The sequence below is a fragment of the Dasypus novemcinctus genome, chromosome 11 (genome assembly GCF_030445035.2).
Source record: "Dasypus novemcinctus isolate mDasNov1 chromosome 11, mDasNov1.1.hap2, whole genome shotgun sequence".
NCBI classification, from domain to species: Eukaryota; Metazoa; Chordata; class Mammalia; order Cingulata; family Dasypodidae; genus Dasypus; species Dasypus novemcinctus.
In genome coordinates this window covers 123562658-123578405 of record NC_080683.1, presented here as the reverse complement: position 1 = coordinate 123578405, position 15748 = coordinate 123562658, and the positions used below count along the sequence as shown (strand labels likewise).

General features: G+C 49.4%; 1 protein-coding gene across 7 annotated transcripts in view; it reads right to left on the bottom strand.

Moving 5' to 3' along the window:
- Nucleotides 1–15748, bottom strand: part of UTRN (utrophin) — a 437542-nt gene that overhangs the window by 323323 nt on the left and 98471 nt on the right. For all 7 annotated transcript variants that reach the window (XM_071218696.1, XM_058307593.2, XM_058307595.2 and 4 more), the window contains 10 exons: nucleotides 14639–14731; nucleotides 13203–13280; nucleotides 12439–12531; nucleotides 10137–10309; nucleotides 7037–7152; nucleotides 6195–6352; nucleotides 3286–3489; nucleotides 2334–2515; nucleotides 1568–1718; nucleotides 413–532 (listed from right to left, as the gene is read on the bottom strand). In XM_071218696.1, coding sequence (XP_071074797.1) covers nucleotides 413–532; nucleotides 1568–1718; nucleotides 2334–2515; nucleotides 3286–3489; nucleotides 6195–6352; nucleotides 7037–7152; nucleotides 10137–10309; nucleotides 12439–12531; nucleotides 13203–13280; nucleotides 14639–14707 — 1344 coding nt within the window. In that variant the 5' untranslated portion in view covers nucleotides 14708–14731. The remainder of the gene's footprint in view (nucleotides 1–412; nucleotides 533–1567; nucleotides 1719–2333; nucleotides 2516–3285; nucleotides 3490–6194; nucleotides 6353–7036; nucleotides 7153–10136; nucleotides 10310–12438; nucleotides 12532–13202; nucleotides 13281–14638; nucleotides 14732–15748) is intronic.

Sequence of the window (15748 nt, the reverse complement as noted above, 5' to 3'; positions counted from 1 at the left end):
GTGTTGATAGTCACACGCTGATCTGCCAAAGTGGACAGTGAAATCCTGCACAGCTGCAACTCCCAAGCTTCCGTACGGCTACGCCATTTCTGTCCAGTGCAGATTCAGTGGGCCTCACCCCAGGGGCAGGGGGGGGGTGCCGGGAAGCCACATTTTGACACACTCTGCATTCCAAGATGAGTTCCCTCAGAGGAAGTAGAGACGGCAGCAGGACCCCGCTGTCCATGCCCAGGGCTGAAGGGAGAGAACCAACACCTGCGCCCTCTTGGAGCCCAGTCACTGTGGAATTGGACTGGGAAGTACAACCCAGGTAGTCAGCCTACCCTTCCAGACAAACAGCGAGAACAGGGCCACGAGGTATCTGGTACGCAACCCCATGTCCTGCAGGACTCCCAGCCTACAGGGCCCTTACCTGCAGCTGATTTTCCAGGTCAGCCGTCGCGCCCTCCCCGCTGTTTTCATCAACGATCACCACCATGTGAGTCAGCAAGTTCACCTTTTCCTGCTCAGCCTCAAGGTCCTTCTGCAAACTCTAGAGGAAAAATGAGAGAAACCATCATTTCTACTCTTCCACCTCTTCCTATTTCGAATGCACTCGCCTATCAACAGTCATTAAGAAGACTTAATGAGGCATTGGATTTAGATTCCTAATCATCACGCTGTGTTCTACTAATGGGAGGGCCTTTATACATCTCTGCATTTCATGATGAGCCACAACAGTCTGAAAACGCAGTACAACAGATTGCAAATGGGATATCACGACTTCTATCCCAAGTTCTGACAAAAAAAAAAAAGTCATAAAGGACTCAAGAGTCTGTCCTAGGGATGAAGATAAGAAAGTAGACCTGAAACTGTTAAGCCAAGAAAGTGCAGAATTTAGGTACATTTCAGTTACTGCAGAATGGTACAACGTGAGCAGATGCAATGGGACAGGACCTTTCTAAGTGGTTATGCAAGAAAGCAGTTAAGGAGCCTTCGTCCATTCTGACCTCTTCCTTGGGAAGGGCAAGGTCAACCCATTAAACACTACTGACGTTGTCCAGCACGTCTTGAGCTGCTTTAACTGCATGCCGAGAGCTATATTTACCAGGTGTATAGATATTTCATTGATGATAAAAGTCTTCAAGCAATGTACAGAGAAGATATTTACTCTACCATGCCTTACCTTGATTACAAAAAGAGTGATCTCCTAAACTAAGGGCCAGGTGAAATTGTCCACCCAAGTTTGGTTCCTCGTCTAGTGCCTGCTGCTCTCTGGGGACAGGGAGGAAGCAATTCCTGATCTTCAAGGACTGGGTGCGCATACACCCAGGGTTGCCCCTGTGCTCACACCCTGCTGCGAGCCGAGCACTGGGCTCTGGGCCATGCTCGGGTCCTGGGACTCTGCGGAAAGCTACGTACTTCTGACGACCACCCCTGGCTCAGAACAGTCACCCTGCCACGAGGTCCAGCCTGTGGGGACCCCGAAGGCCCATCGGCCCCACCCCTCACTAAGGTGAAGGCAGCCGGCTATGGACAGCTCTTCCAAACTGTGATGTGGCAAAAGAGAAACACGAGGCAGCTTTACTCTGTGTTCTTCCAACAGCGTCTGCACGGATTTGGGGTCCTCGTTCAGGGGCCACGTCTCCATCCTCTGAATGCGCCCTTCGGTGAGCGCCAGCCAGGCAGAAAGCTGCTGCAGCTGCTGCTTCTGCAGCTCCATGAGCACGTCGTGCAGCCTGCGGGGGGACACAGCGTCACTCCACCCGCTTCCCACACGCACCGCGGCACCCCAGAAACGGGGCCGGGGTCCAAGCGCTTAAAGGGGCGCCTGGCCTTTAAATAGCCGGGCCAGGAACGTTTATTTTCCTCCTCAATGGAGTCAATTCAATGCAGTCCAACAACGCGAATAAACAGCACCCTCCCTTGGCCCTTATCAGGATCATTGTTTATTAATCCGGAATTCCTGTTTATTAAATAGGTGGAAACCGCCCGGGGATGCAGTCTGTCCCTTCACACAAGATACCGACCGTGGGGGCCTGCTTCACAAAACGTTACAAAATGGGCATCGGAGACAAATACTCCACAGTTCTGTGTTCACAGCGACTCTAGTTAGCCGGGTTGAATGTCACAGACAGACAGCGGTCTCTATGAAATGTCTTTCCCCTTTATGCTCATTTCTGCATTCTAACGTTTACCTTGAGGTTCGGCTGTCTCTTCAAAGGGGAATCCGACAAAATTCCAGCAGCATCTCACGAAAAGAAAAGGGTCCGCCCTGGGCAAGGCGAGCGTGGGGACTTCGCTCTCCGGGGACGCGCGGCCCGTGCCCCGCACTGCACGGCGCCTCCACTCACCGGGCCTGCCGCTCCATGCTCTCCACCCGCAGGGCCTCCCAGCGTGCGTTCAGCAGGGCCATCTGCTCCTGGATCTCGAACTCCTCTTCCTCGGACAGAGTCCCCTGCGTGATGAGCCGGTTGCCCGCCTGCAGGACGCCCCCCACTCTGCTCTGGTGGGCTGTCAGCTCCATCATGAAAGCCTAGAAGGCAGCGGGCACGCTCGTGAGCCCCCCGTGGCCGGGGCCAGGGGAGACGGCCCAGCGCTGCTGGGCAAGGGGCCCGCCAGGCGAGCCGCACCGTTCCGGCTCGGAGGGTAGGACACAGGGCCCTGCGTGAGTAAAGGGGAGCAGGCCCAGGGGCCAGGGCTCTAAGGAGGTGGGAGAAGCCACCAGGTGGGGGAGGTGGTCTCCAGAGTAGAACACCACACTCAGAGGAGCTGCTGAAGGTCACTACCATTTCCACAGTTCCCAAACCCAAAAGCAAAGCCACCCATTAACAGAACTACCCGATGAACGGCTTAATCGTAGAGGAATCACCATCCAGTCAAGCTCAGTACACTGCGGTGAAATAATCCTCAAAACAGTAGGGAACTCCCAGCAAATAAAAGACAAAGGAACTCGGACTTCCTGAATCATAAGATAAGTGAAAAATAATCACTTCCTGGTTCTGACTTTAAAAAATGTGAGATCTGGTGTTTGGAGTGGGCGTTTTCTGTTTGTAGTTCTAACGATGTGTGAGAAATGAGGGCTCTGCATTGATTTTCATCAACAAGTGAGAAGATTAAAATCCTACATCTAATTCCAGTGCAGAGCCACTCCCCCGCGCTGACTTTATAATAAAGCCCTATTTAAATAGGCAAGGCGTGAAGTACGCCGCGACCCTTCCGGGGAGGACGCACTGGCAAGCGACAAGCGCCTGGGCCCGCAAAGCCTCTGTGCAGAGGTGGGGATCCCCGGCTACCGATAGTGACCTCGTGGGTGGCAAACTGCTCTTTGACTTCCTCTACGTCGTCCGAGACGTCGTCCTGCTCCTGGAACGTGTCCTCGGCCGAGAGCAGCCAGGTCAGCACGTCCTCCAGGGCCAGCTGGTAGCCGTCCAGGTCCACGGCCGCCTCCGCAACGGGGCTGGGCGGCTCGGCGCGGGCGCGCTCTCGCTCCCCCTCCGGCGCGGGGCTCTGCAAGATCAAAGCCAAGGAAAGCCCGCCACCGTCGTGAGGGCGAGAAGGGTGGTCCAGGGATGCTCCGCGTGGGGGACGCCGTGGACTCGGGCTCCCAAGCACCAGGCCACGCCATGACCCATCGGGAAGCACCGGATCAGGCGCTGGGAGGCAAAACGCACTAAAGCAGCAGGTCCTCGCAAGACCGCCCTTGAGGAGATGCCAGTGCGGTCGAGGGAGGAGACTGCGCCCTTGAATCACTTTCTAACAAGAGTAAAACGGCCACTAGCAGTGCTCGGCGGAGTTAGCGCCTCTGTGGTTCCAACGAGAGATGCCACGTGAGAGCACCAAAGGCTAAAAAGGAGAGTTTCAGGGAAAAGTTCAAACAGGTGCATCCCTGGTGGGTGGATGGTCTTTGAAGACGAGATGGAGATGAGGCCTGGACCGCTGGTTAAACACTGGTGAACTAAGAGATGGGGCCAACGACAGAGCAAGGAAAGGAGTTTAGCAATGCCAAAAGAAGCTGAGAGGGGAAAAAACACAGTGACTGCTGCTGCTCTCTGAGTGCATGTTCGTATCATTTGAGGCACTTCGTTCCTTATTGTAATGAAGTGGGTAGTTTATTCACGCTTAGAGACAGACCAGTGGTCCAGAGGCCAAGTAACTGACCTGAAGCTAATAGTCACGGGGCAGAAATGTAAGCCTCAAATCCCATGGTTTCTGCCTCTCCAAAGTGTATTTCTGGAGCAGATGTGGCTCAAGCAATTGGGCACCCGCCTTCCACGCGGGAGGTCCTGGGTTCAGTTCCCAGTGCCTCCTGAAGACGACAAGCAGATGCCGCAACCGCAAAGCTCCACAACCAGCATGGAGCAGAAGTGGCTCAAGCAACTGGGCACTCACCTCCCACACGGGAGGTCCCGGGTTCGGTTCCCAGTGCCTCCTAAATAAGACGGGCAGACAACGAGCAGACAGACAAAACCAATGGAGGGGGGAGGGGGTTATAAAAATAATAAGCAAAAAAAAAAATCTGAAAAAAAAAATGTATTTCTTATCATTTTGAAATCATGTGCATCTCCACTTCCAATGGAAGAGGAGACACTGGGAGATGATGGGAAACGTGGAAGCACTCATTTGCTGCTCTTAGCTTAGGCTTACAGTACTACAGTGTGAGTTCCAGGGAAGGGCGAGGAGGGGAGGGTGCAGGGAGAGTGGCTCTCACCTTTGGGAGTGTGTGGGTGGCCGGGACTTGCCGACCTTGGTGCCAAAGCCAGGTGGGCGCCCAGTGATGCTCTGGGGTGTAAAGAAGCCGGAGGGCATGCTATGCACACACATAGACTGAAAGTGCATAAAATCTCAAAACCGGAAACGGACTTTGGCCCAGTGGTTAGGGCGTCCGTCTACCACATGGGAGGCCCGCGGTTCAAACCTCAGGCCTCCTTGACCTGTATGGAGCTGGCCCATGCGCAGTGCTGATGCGTGCAAGGAGTGCCCTGCCACGCAGGGGTGTCCCCCGCGAAGGCAGGGGTGTCCCCCGCGAAGGGGAGCCCCACGCGCAAGGAGTGCACCCGTAAGGAGAGCCGCCCAGCGCGAAAGAAAGTGCAGCCTGCCCAGGAATGGCGCCACACACACTTCCCGTGCCGCTGACGACAACAGAAGCGGACAAAGAAACAAGACGCAGCAAAAAGACACAGAAAACAGACAACCGGGGGAGGGGAGGGGAATTAAATAAATAAATAAATAAATCCTTTTTAAAAATCTCAAAACCCGGTCCGTGTGACCTGCCCTCGCGTGGTGAGGAGGTGCCGTCAGGCATTTCCACCCTGGAGGCTGGTGCACAGCCTGGCCCACTTCCCTGAGGCTCTCTGGAGGCCGGTGCACAGCCTGGCCCGCGCCCCTGAGGCTCCCTGCTGGCTGTGCTGGAGCTGGCGCCCACAGGCGCTACCTGGTTCTCAAACACTCGGGAATTCTGTGAGCCGCAACCTCTGGTAGCTTGTAATTGGCCCCGGTGAGAGCACTCAGACCGAGAAAATCAGCAAATAAAGACAAATCGGAATTTGGTGCTTTGGGGGAGCTAGTCTCCCAGCAAGCCAGGGCCCCGCCCCCCAAGGATGAGAGTCAAGAAGTTAAGTCACCACCAGAAGAGAGGGCTGTAGGCCTCCAGGAAAAACTCACCAAGGAGCCTCTTCAAACTGCTCCTTCTAAAGGAAAGGAACTACGAAGACTGTCATTGGAAGGGCCTTGCCAAACGTAAGGGGAAAAACCCTTCTTTAATTGTAAAAAAAGAAGGAATGAAGGATGGGAGGGAGGGACAAAGGATACACGGAGAGACAGAAAAAAAGAAAACCAGTACCAAGAAATAAAGGAGCTGAAACGAGAAACCTGTCTCTGTACCCACCCTCAGGGATCAAAGGGGACGGAACGGGAATGACGGAAAAGCACGCGATCCGAGGCAGGCGACGGCGGCAGGACCCACAGGCCGCTCCAGCCCAGCCCCGGAGGGCGAAGTCACCTGGCCTCCTTCCCAACAGTCGGCGGAGCTCTCGTTTCCTACGGCCCGCGTGAAGGCACGCCAGCTGAGGAGCTGAACGTCTCAGCCTTCACGGAAGCCGAGAAGCCAGTTCACGTGAACACACTCGAAAAGGGCTCTGAGCTCGCCGCTCCCAGGTGCAGCGAGGGAGCAAACGCGACGAAGCAAAGGCTTGCGTTACAGCCGTGAAACTGACCTGCGTGTTGATGCCCCCTTCACACTCTCTCTTATACTTCCTAGGGAGAGTCTCGACCTCGCGAATGTCATCGATCGTGACTTGCTGAGGAAGCACCTCAAACAAGGACGTTAAATACATAATTATGGATTTCTTGTCAGGAAGCTGCACAGCAACATCTAAAAAGGGGAGCAGAGCAGGAGCCGCCTAAATCAGACGTCCAAATAGGCGAACGGCTCAATAACGGGCGTAAAATCATCCCCTTCGCGCCCATAAACAATACCTGGCATAAATTTTTGCAATCTCAGAGCTCAGTAAATTGCCATTTCAAATAATAATATATGAGACAAAGGCAAAGATCTTTTACTTTTGTTCCATCTCCCATTTCCAAAAGCTCTTCCCTAAAAGCTTCTACAAAACGCTCAAGGCTGAGCTGCCGTATTTACCACTTAAGATAATGACACAGACTTGACTGTGAAAGGAGCCTGGAATTCTATCCTGCAACATCTGAAACTCAAGTTTTCACATCATATGCAAGAAGCTCACACATATCACACAAAAAAGCATTTTAATGAACTAAACCAAATATTGAAGTATCTCATAACTGTATTTTCTTAAAACTTTAAATCTTACTCTAATACAGATTATTTTCCTGCAGTATAATTAAATTTCAACTCCAAGGATCCTATAAATTGCTGAGTAAAAAAGATTCCAATATGTCTATAATAAAATGACTTCAGTTATCCTTCAAAAGGAAAAACTCTCCCAATTATCATAATTCATTCTAAAAAGGAAAACACTGCTTTTAAAAGGTTCAAAACCGTGAATCAAAATCGAGGTTATTAATTAAATACTGAAAATACCTTCAGGATCCAACAGCTTTTCAATTCCCAAGTAATTCTGGGCCTTACTGAAGGCATGCTCGAGTCTCTCAGTCGGAGACATTTTGACGACTCTATCCCAGCTGAAGAGACCAGGTCTGAAATCAGCAAGCAAATAAAAAGCAGTGAGGAAGGCCGTGCGGAGAGGTGGCGGCCACCACGATCGGAACCTAGATTGCTGGATCTGTGAGTTAATAAAAGGAGTTTGTCTTTTAAGTTGTAACTCAAAGACTTGTCTAAATACATAACGCTGGAAAGCAATCTACAAACAAGAAAACAACAGGTAGGATATGCTAAGGCTCTCAAGCTGGTTAAACACGCAGGTTAAAATGTCTAGGGTAACCACTGACAGACAAAACAGCATATAATATGTTCCCAGAGGTAAAAGACAAACACGGCGGGAGGGGCGGGGGTCTAGCACGGCTAAGGGAGGGAAACCCCAACAGAACAAAGAGAGGAAGAGCGAAACACAGCAACAGAAAAGAAACGAGAAGCAAAACTACGATGGTGAAAATGAACCTAAATCCATCAGTCACCACAGTCAAGGGGGAGGGGGCAGGCCCCCGGGGAAGAGACGAGGACAGCGCAGGGGAAGAGCCAGAGCCATCTGGCCATGGGGACGGCCTCACTACAAGGCCCGGGAGGCTCCTGGTCCTCCTGTCTGTCATTTCATTTCCGTCTTGATTTTCTTTTAATCCCACAAACCGGACATCACTGTTTCTCTGATTTACCCAAAACAGACCCTTTCTTGGCACACTGCCTGCCGTGTACCTTAGACCCCCCCCCCCCCCCCCCCCCCGCCTTTGGGATCTCGCCTCTCCCACCAGCTTCCTCCCCAGGTGCCTCTCTGATGTCGTCTCCTAAGACACCCATCACGTGCCCCGTGCTGGCACCACCTCCCCTCCTGCCCGATGCATTTTTCTTCGAGACGTTGTCACTTATAGACACTCTACCACTTGTGTTTTTATTTTATTATTGTCCGTCTCTACTAGAATGTGAGCTCCACAAGACAGGAGCTGTCTGCCTTGTTCTCTGCTGTACATACTAGGAAGACATTCAGCTAGTATTTGCTAAAGCAATTCATTAATAAATGGTGAAAGTATTGGTAAAATTCAACAGTTTTCCTGATAAAATCTGCTAACCCAGAGGGTGGGCTAACCTGATGGGGGGGACTTTCTTCAATCTGATAGAAAGTTTATCCAAAAAGCTACAGCACAAATCATACTTATGGTAAAACACTAAAAGCAACTCATTATCAAGAACAAAACATTTCGTAAAGGAAAAACCAACAAAGAAATAAAACCATAACTCATGAATGTTCTACCAAAATAAATCTACAGAGGGTGATGGAAAAGTTTTGGTAAAGGATGGAGGATTGGAGGCATAACATTGTCAATGTAATTAATGTCCACAAAATGTACACTAGACATGGTTAAAATGGAAAATTTTTGAATTGTTGTATATATATTACCACAATAAATTAAAAAACAGAACTATACAATGCAAAGAATAAAGTCTAATGGAAGCTATTGATCATAGTTAGTAATATAATTATAGTAATATTGTTTCATCAATTGTTAAAAGGCACTGCAAGAATGCAAAATGTCAACAGGGAAAACTGCATGTGAGAGAGAGCATGTGCCTTCTACATACTTTTCCTGTAAATTTACAATTTCTCCAATAAAAGAAAATTCTTAAATCTACAGGCAAACTTACTAAACTACTTAAGAATTAACAGATTTCCAGATTTAAGATGTTTAAGATGCAGAAAAGTCCATTGCAATTTTATATCTGAGTAAAGAACCTACAGGAAATGAACCTTGAGGTAACAAATCATTTACAGGGTGTGAAGGTTAGGCTACTGTGTCAACTCGGCCAGATAATTGTGCCCGGTTGCTTGGTCAAGTAAGCACTGGGCTAACTGTAATACAAGGGCATTTATGGACTTTAGTCACCATTGACTATATTGCAGTGGTAAATCAATAGCTGGTTATAATTACATCAGTCAAAGTGATTGCCATCAGCAATGAGTGACGCTTAACCCAATCAGTTGAATGCCTTAAAAGGGGAAGTGATTCCAGCATTGAGAGAGAATTTCCCAGCTCGTCTTTGGACAGCCAACATCTCCCAGAACTTGTCAAGAACCTTCACTGGACTTCCACTGGAGCCCTGGTTGCAGCTGCCCGAGGAACCTGGACTTGTGCATCCCCACGGCTGCATGAGAGACTCCCATAAATCTCTTACTATCGACGGATGTCCCTTGTGGATTGTTTCCCTAGAGAACCCTGACTAATACACAGGGCAAGAAACATACAACAAGTTTTGCCTTTCACGTTTAAATCCGCTCTCCATTTGGGATTTGTTTGGGGGTACAGTGTGTGGTGAAGGACCTCGCCAATTTACACACGGGTGGCCAGCTGTCTCAGAAGTATCTATGCCTAATTGGCAATATGTTTGGTTGTCTGTCAGATTTCCCTGCATAATGTATCTATTTCTGAGCTCTTTATTCCATCCCTTGAACTATATGAACCTGTCATTTTTTTGTAGGTCAAAAATAGTCACGTATTGGCAATTTCATGTGGTTCAACCTATTATACAGGTGCTTTATGTCCAGAAGGACATACCTTTCATGTACTACCAGAGCTCCATCGTTGGTTCGGGTTTCTGTTTGGAAGTCCCTCAGCCTGGCTATTTACTATTGATCTTTCATCTTACATACCATTACGTATAATCTGCTTACAATTCAGGAATAATCATTTGGCTATTTTATATTCGAATTGCACTGAACATATAGGCTTTTACTCTTTGGTATGAGAATAAATGCTAACATGATTCTTTGTAAGTATTGCCACTTGATGCTGAATGAGGCAGGGTCCAACCGTACACACGAATGTGCAGGACAGCCAGGGACGCGCCCTTGGCATACGGCCCGATGGGTAAGGTGCCTGCGGGTTCCTCTCCCTAGCCTTTTGGGAGACATGGGCAGAGAGGGGGCGGTCCTGGGGAAGGGGCCTCAGGAAGCAGCAGCCGTGGGGGGGGGGGGCAGGTGGCATGCCCCCTCGGAACAGCGCCAGGCCCTCACTTGTGCTGGTGGAGCAGGGCGTTGAAGGCCAGTCCGTCTGCCCAGCTGGTGGTGAAGTTGAGCACGTTGACCTGGCCGTAGGCCCGCGTGGACTGGCGCACCCAGCTCAGCAGGATCTTCTCGCTGTTGGTCTGCTGCAGGTCCGACATGACGTCCTTCATGACGTCCTTGACCTGCGGGGAAACACCTGCCCGGTGACCTTGTGAAGGCCTCCACCCGAGCCCTCCCACAGAGAACGGCGCACTCCTGACCCGCCACCGTCAGGCGCTGGCACGCCTTGCCCTCCCAATTTTCCCTTTCAAATCTGGAGAGGTAAGTAAATTTTTAACAGCAATTTTTGGGGGGAGACTAGAATTTAGATGTGATTTTTACTCCACCTTCATATACAATACTGTGTTTTCTATACTTTAAATACTACTTGTGTTATGTTTGATTGCAATTGTGCAGAGTCACAAAAATTAGTATTTTAATACCATACATTTTACATTTTTTGAATGTGACATCTTTTGTGATCTATGTATCTTCAAAAAAATACAATTAAAAAAACATGGGGTGGGGGAATGGGGAATGGGGTATATGGGAACCTCTTATGTTTTTTAATATAAGGTTTTGTGTGATCTATTAACTTTTTAAGAAGATAATTGAAAAATAAATTTTAAAAAAACATGCATTTACAAAGACCGTTTAATAGGAAGATAATTCAAATTTTTTTCCCTACAAAAATGAGGGAGGAAGGATTGACAAAAAATCAAAGAACCAAGTAACTTTCTTGATGGCAACAGTTTAAATCTAGAACACAATTTTAAAAGGAAGTGCTCAAAGAAAGATGACACATCGGAGGGACTCAGGGACTCTCACTGGCCAAATCTAGACGATTTGAACATCAAAATAATAAATGATAGCAAAAGATCATAGCCTACTGAATAAGAAAAAATCCATTAGACTACACCGATACACATGTAAGTGAATGAATGGGTAGATAAGATGCACAGATAAACAGGAGACCAGGATAAGTTCTTCTTTAAAAGTAGAAAGCCAAAAAATCAAAAATTTAAAATTTTTTTTAAAAATTTTAAAAATAAAGTAGAAAGCCGATGGAGATGGAATCATGAAATAGACAATTACCAATGAAATTAGAAAACCACTACTGAATGATGGAATTTGAAAATCACTGTTTGCCAGCCATCAGAATAATAACTGATCAAGGTCAGAATTATCAGTGGATGCTAAAACTAATAGATAAAAGTTTGGAAAAGACCTGAAATTTGACACAGTCTCAAATTATCTCCCCCACAAGCCACTTTTTAATCACAAAGAGTAGTGGCTTTGGGGTGGAGAAACCTGGCAGCCACCTCCAAAGGCAAAGGGTCACAGCTGTCACTGCCAGCTCAGCACACAGGCACCCTGTGCCTCTGGTCCCACGTCCGGAAGGACTCAGCCCCGCTCTGCGGCAGCCCTGCCAGAGCGAACGGCCTCGATCGAATCATGAGCAAGCAGCAGCCAGACACACTGAAGGGCGTTCCACAAAACACTTGGGCAGCACACTCCAAAAGTATCAATACCATGAAACACAAAGAAAGACTCAGAGTGTTCCAGAAAAAAGAGCACTAACGAGACATGACTAATGAACACAATGCATGATACTGGACTTGATTTTGCTAAAAAGGATATTATTGGGGCAATTGACAAAATCTCAACAAGATGTATAGATTACATAATTGTATTGTTTCATGTTATTTTCCTCATTTTGTAAGTATATGTTATTATTATATACTACAACGATGGTTCATTTATCTAATGACTAATATTAGCATTATATAACATTATTATTACATATTAATATATTATACATTTCTCTCTTATGTTACTATTATGCCATGATTATATAAGAGACTTCCTTGTTTTTAGGAGAATGCTTTCCTTCCAGGAAATACACGGTGAAGTATTTAAATGAAGAGAGAAAGAGAAAAAGAATACAGAAATATAGAAAACTATTAACATTTGTGGAGTGGATAGTATCTGAGAATTCTTTGAGCTATTCTTGCAACTTTTCTCTACAAGCCTGAAATTATGTAAATTTTCTTTTAGTATGAAAAAGTGAATGCTTTTTTCCTATGCCAGAAAAAGAATAATATGCCAGACTTTTCTATAGCAAACAATAAATTTTCATTTATTGTTTCTCTTACAAAGTGATTAAAACTTTCCCACCTGCCAGAAAAAGAATAATATGCCAGACTTTTCTATAGCAAACAATAAATTTTCATTTATTGTTTCTATTACAAAGTGATTAAAACTTTCCCACCTGCCAGTGCAAAATGATGCTCCAAAGTAATCCCAGAGTGAGTTTGTGATTTCCGTCGACAATATCTGTGCCTCCGATATTCACTAAATCCACCTGTTAATGTGAAAAAGTAACTTTTAAGACCATTTCCCCACAGAACCCCAGATTTTCATTTTGGCACATTTGGCCAACAATGTAAGTGAATGATAGGATAAATTTCATTTTAGAGAACTCGGTAAAGCTAAATCTCAAAAGCACATGGTTGGGAAGCAGATGTGGCTCAAGCAAGTGGGCTCCTGCCTACCACACGGGAGGTCCCTGGTTTGGTTCCTGGTGCCTCCTAAAGCAGACAGCGAGCTGGCAGGACAGGCAGGCATGGCGAGCTGACACAACAAGGAAACAGAACAAGAGACATGAGGAAAGCATAATGAAAGACAACAAAGCAGGGAGTGAAGGTGGCTCGAGCGCTAAGTGTCTCCCTCCCACATTGGAGGTCCCTGGTTCTTCTTTCCTAAGGAAACAAGGCAGACAAACAGACACAGCAAGTGCAAACAACAAGAGGATAGGGAAAGAAAAATAAGTCTTTTGAAAAAAGCGCATGGTTTATGATACACCAATAAATATCAGAAAAAGCACAACTATTCTTTCACTCATAGAAAAGTGTCGATACTTCCCTTAAGAAAAATGTTGCCAACTCTGTCAATGCCACTGCACTGCCCAAGTGGCCGGCTTCCCAATACGTAAAGCCGATGGCCCAAGCCCCCACGCTCGTGTCCCAAGCTTACGTTGTTCTGATGTAAGACCTGCAGCACTCTGTTGACATTATTTAAAGCATGGACCCTCGTGGAACCGCGCTCCTTTGGCTGGAAACAAAACACACAGACAAATGAGCAGACCTTCTCTTCTTGCGCCGGCCAGCAAGGCGTGGCGACACCTCTACATCGGCTCGGCACACACAGCCCCCCGTGCCCGCGCTGCAGCTGGCCACCCTCAGGTCGGTGTCCACAGCAAGCTCCCCAGCCAGGCCCACCGGAGGTCGGGGTTCCCTGGCCTGCTGCACACTGGAATCTCCCAGGGACCTTCAAAGCGCGGAAACCTACGCCCGCCCAGCCAAGAGGGAGCCTGGCTGCTCTGGGGGTGGGCTGGGCTTTGGAGATTTTCAAAGATCTCCCTGGTGAGCTCCTGTGCAGAGAAGTCTGGGGACCCACGCTGTAGGGGCAAAGCTTTGTGGCCTCAGCTGTCCCAGACACGGCAGACAGGATGCTCAGCCACTCTGCACACACAGGGGCAGGGCAGGGTCCACCTGGGAAAACGCACGGGGGAATCTGATCTGGGGGAGAGTGGCACTCCCTGCGGGCGCCCACCTGCCACCCAGAAGCCGAAGGGCAAGTGCTAACACGCCCTGGCAAGAGAGGAAGGCGTCTCAGGAGTGCCCCACGTGGCCTTCTAGGTTACTCTCCCTTGGTGTTAACGTGTTTCGTCGTGAAATGAACCCTGTTCATCAGCACAAGAATTCACTGCCGCGTGAGCACAGGGGGCCTCACACATATCAAGAAAACCTGAATGAAAACAAGCGCCAGAGTTCTAAACAAATGTTTTCCAGTATTTGCAAGAGGAGACCTGAGTGTGCCAGATGTGTGCTCCACTAGCTGTGCCTGCTTCACAGGCCGTTCCTTGTAAAAGCAGAGCCCTGAAGAAAGCGTACACGGGCTCTACTGAATAACGAGCGGAAGCCTTTTTTAATAGTCCTGTTTCAGCCTTTACATTTCAGGGTTGTTCTATGGCTTGACTTGCGCCCCAGAAAGACCTGTCCCCACGGCTGTGAAGCTATCCATGAGGAGGGTCTCTGAACACAATTTAGTTTAAAAGGAGGCCGAAGCGGAGCAGGGTGGAGGCCTCGTGAGGAGAGGGAACTTGGACAGCCAGCGAGGGGGAGGAGACGGCCGTGGGGGGACAGAGATCCAGTTATGCCACACCCCAGGGACCACTAGGGACCGCCAGGGACGGCCAGGCGCGGCCGGAAGCCAGGGCGGGGCCCAGAAGGTTCTCCCCTTTTAAAGGGGGCGCGGCCTGCGGACACCTGCGCCTCCGTGAGGCCACACGCTTCCGGTGTTTACACTGTAACGCCTCGCTGTCACAGCTTGGGGCCCTGGCGCTAAGACGGCGCCCTCAGGGGCTTCCGTGCCGAGACCCCCCCGCCAGCCCTCTGCGCCCCCCTCACCAGCGACGATCCTGTGAGTCCCTCAAGGAGATCCAGCAGCTTCCGTCCGTCTCGGAGGTCTGTGAACATGTCACCGACAGGTGGCTTCCCACTCTAGGAGAAAAAGAAGCACGAGTCACCCAGCAGCAGCAACTCCAGACACGACCCGACATGAAGCGGGTCGGTTCAGCGGTGCCCGCGAAAACGCCCCGATGTCGTGCAGCCCTTCGGGCTTTCCTAGTCCAGAAAGCACGCGCTCAAGTCCAGGGAGTACGAGGCCCCTTAACCCACGTTTTAAGCCGAACGCAGAGCGTGCCATTTTTCCAGACAGGGAGGGAAGGCGGGAAGACGGCTGCGCCCCAGCGTCGGCGAGCAGGCGGCCCCGGGCACCTTTCATCCTCAAGTCGCCCCTGCAGACACCTATGGTGTCTCGCCACCTCCACAGCTCCCGGTTCGGCTCTCAGGGCCGACTTCTATGACGACCTTTCGGCTCTGAGACCCTCAACAAAAGCCTGGCCTTTGGCTTTTATGTTCATTTTATGGTGGTTACATGTATAAAACAAAACGTGTCACCTGAGCCATTTTTACGTGAACTCTCAGTGGTATAAATTAGAGTCACCATGTTGCACGATCATCACCATCCATCTCCACAACTGCGTCATCGCCCCAAACGGGAACCACCCCTTTAGGAAAGAACCCCCGGCCCCGCCACCCCCGACCCCTGGAAACTTCTCCGCCGCTTTCCGTCTCTATGAATTTGCCTAGTCTAATTCTCTCGTGTGAATGGAGCCACACGAGACTGTCCTTTGTGTTTGGCACCGTGTTTCAAAGCCCACGCAGCACGCCCAGAACCCATCCCTGCCAGTGGCCGAAGAACGTTCCACGGCGTGGCCACACCACACCACCTTCGTCCACTCCTCGGGCGACGGGCGCCCAGGTCATCACCACCTGCTCGTGTCAGCAGTGCGCCGTGAACGTTGGCACACGCATCTGCTTGAGTTCTGAGCTCCTGCTTTCAACTGGGGGGGTATATGGCATATGGTAACTCTATGTTTAACTTAACTGCCAAACTGGCTCTCACAGCAGCCCTTCCCACCAGCAAAGCAAGGCACGAGGTTTCCAACACGCATG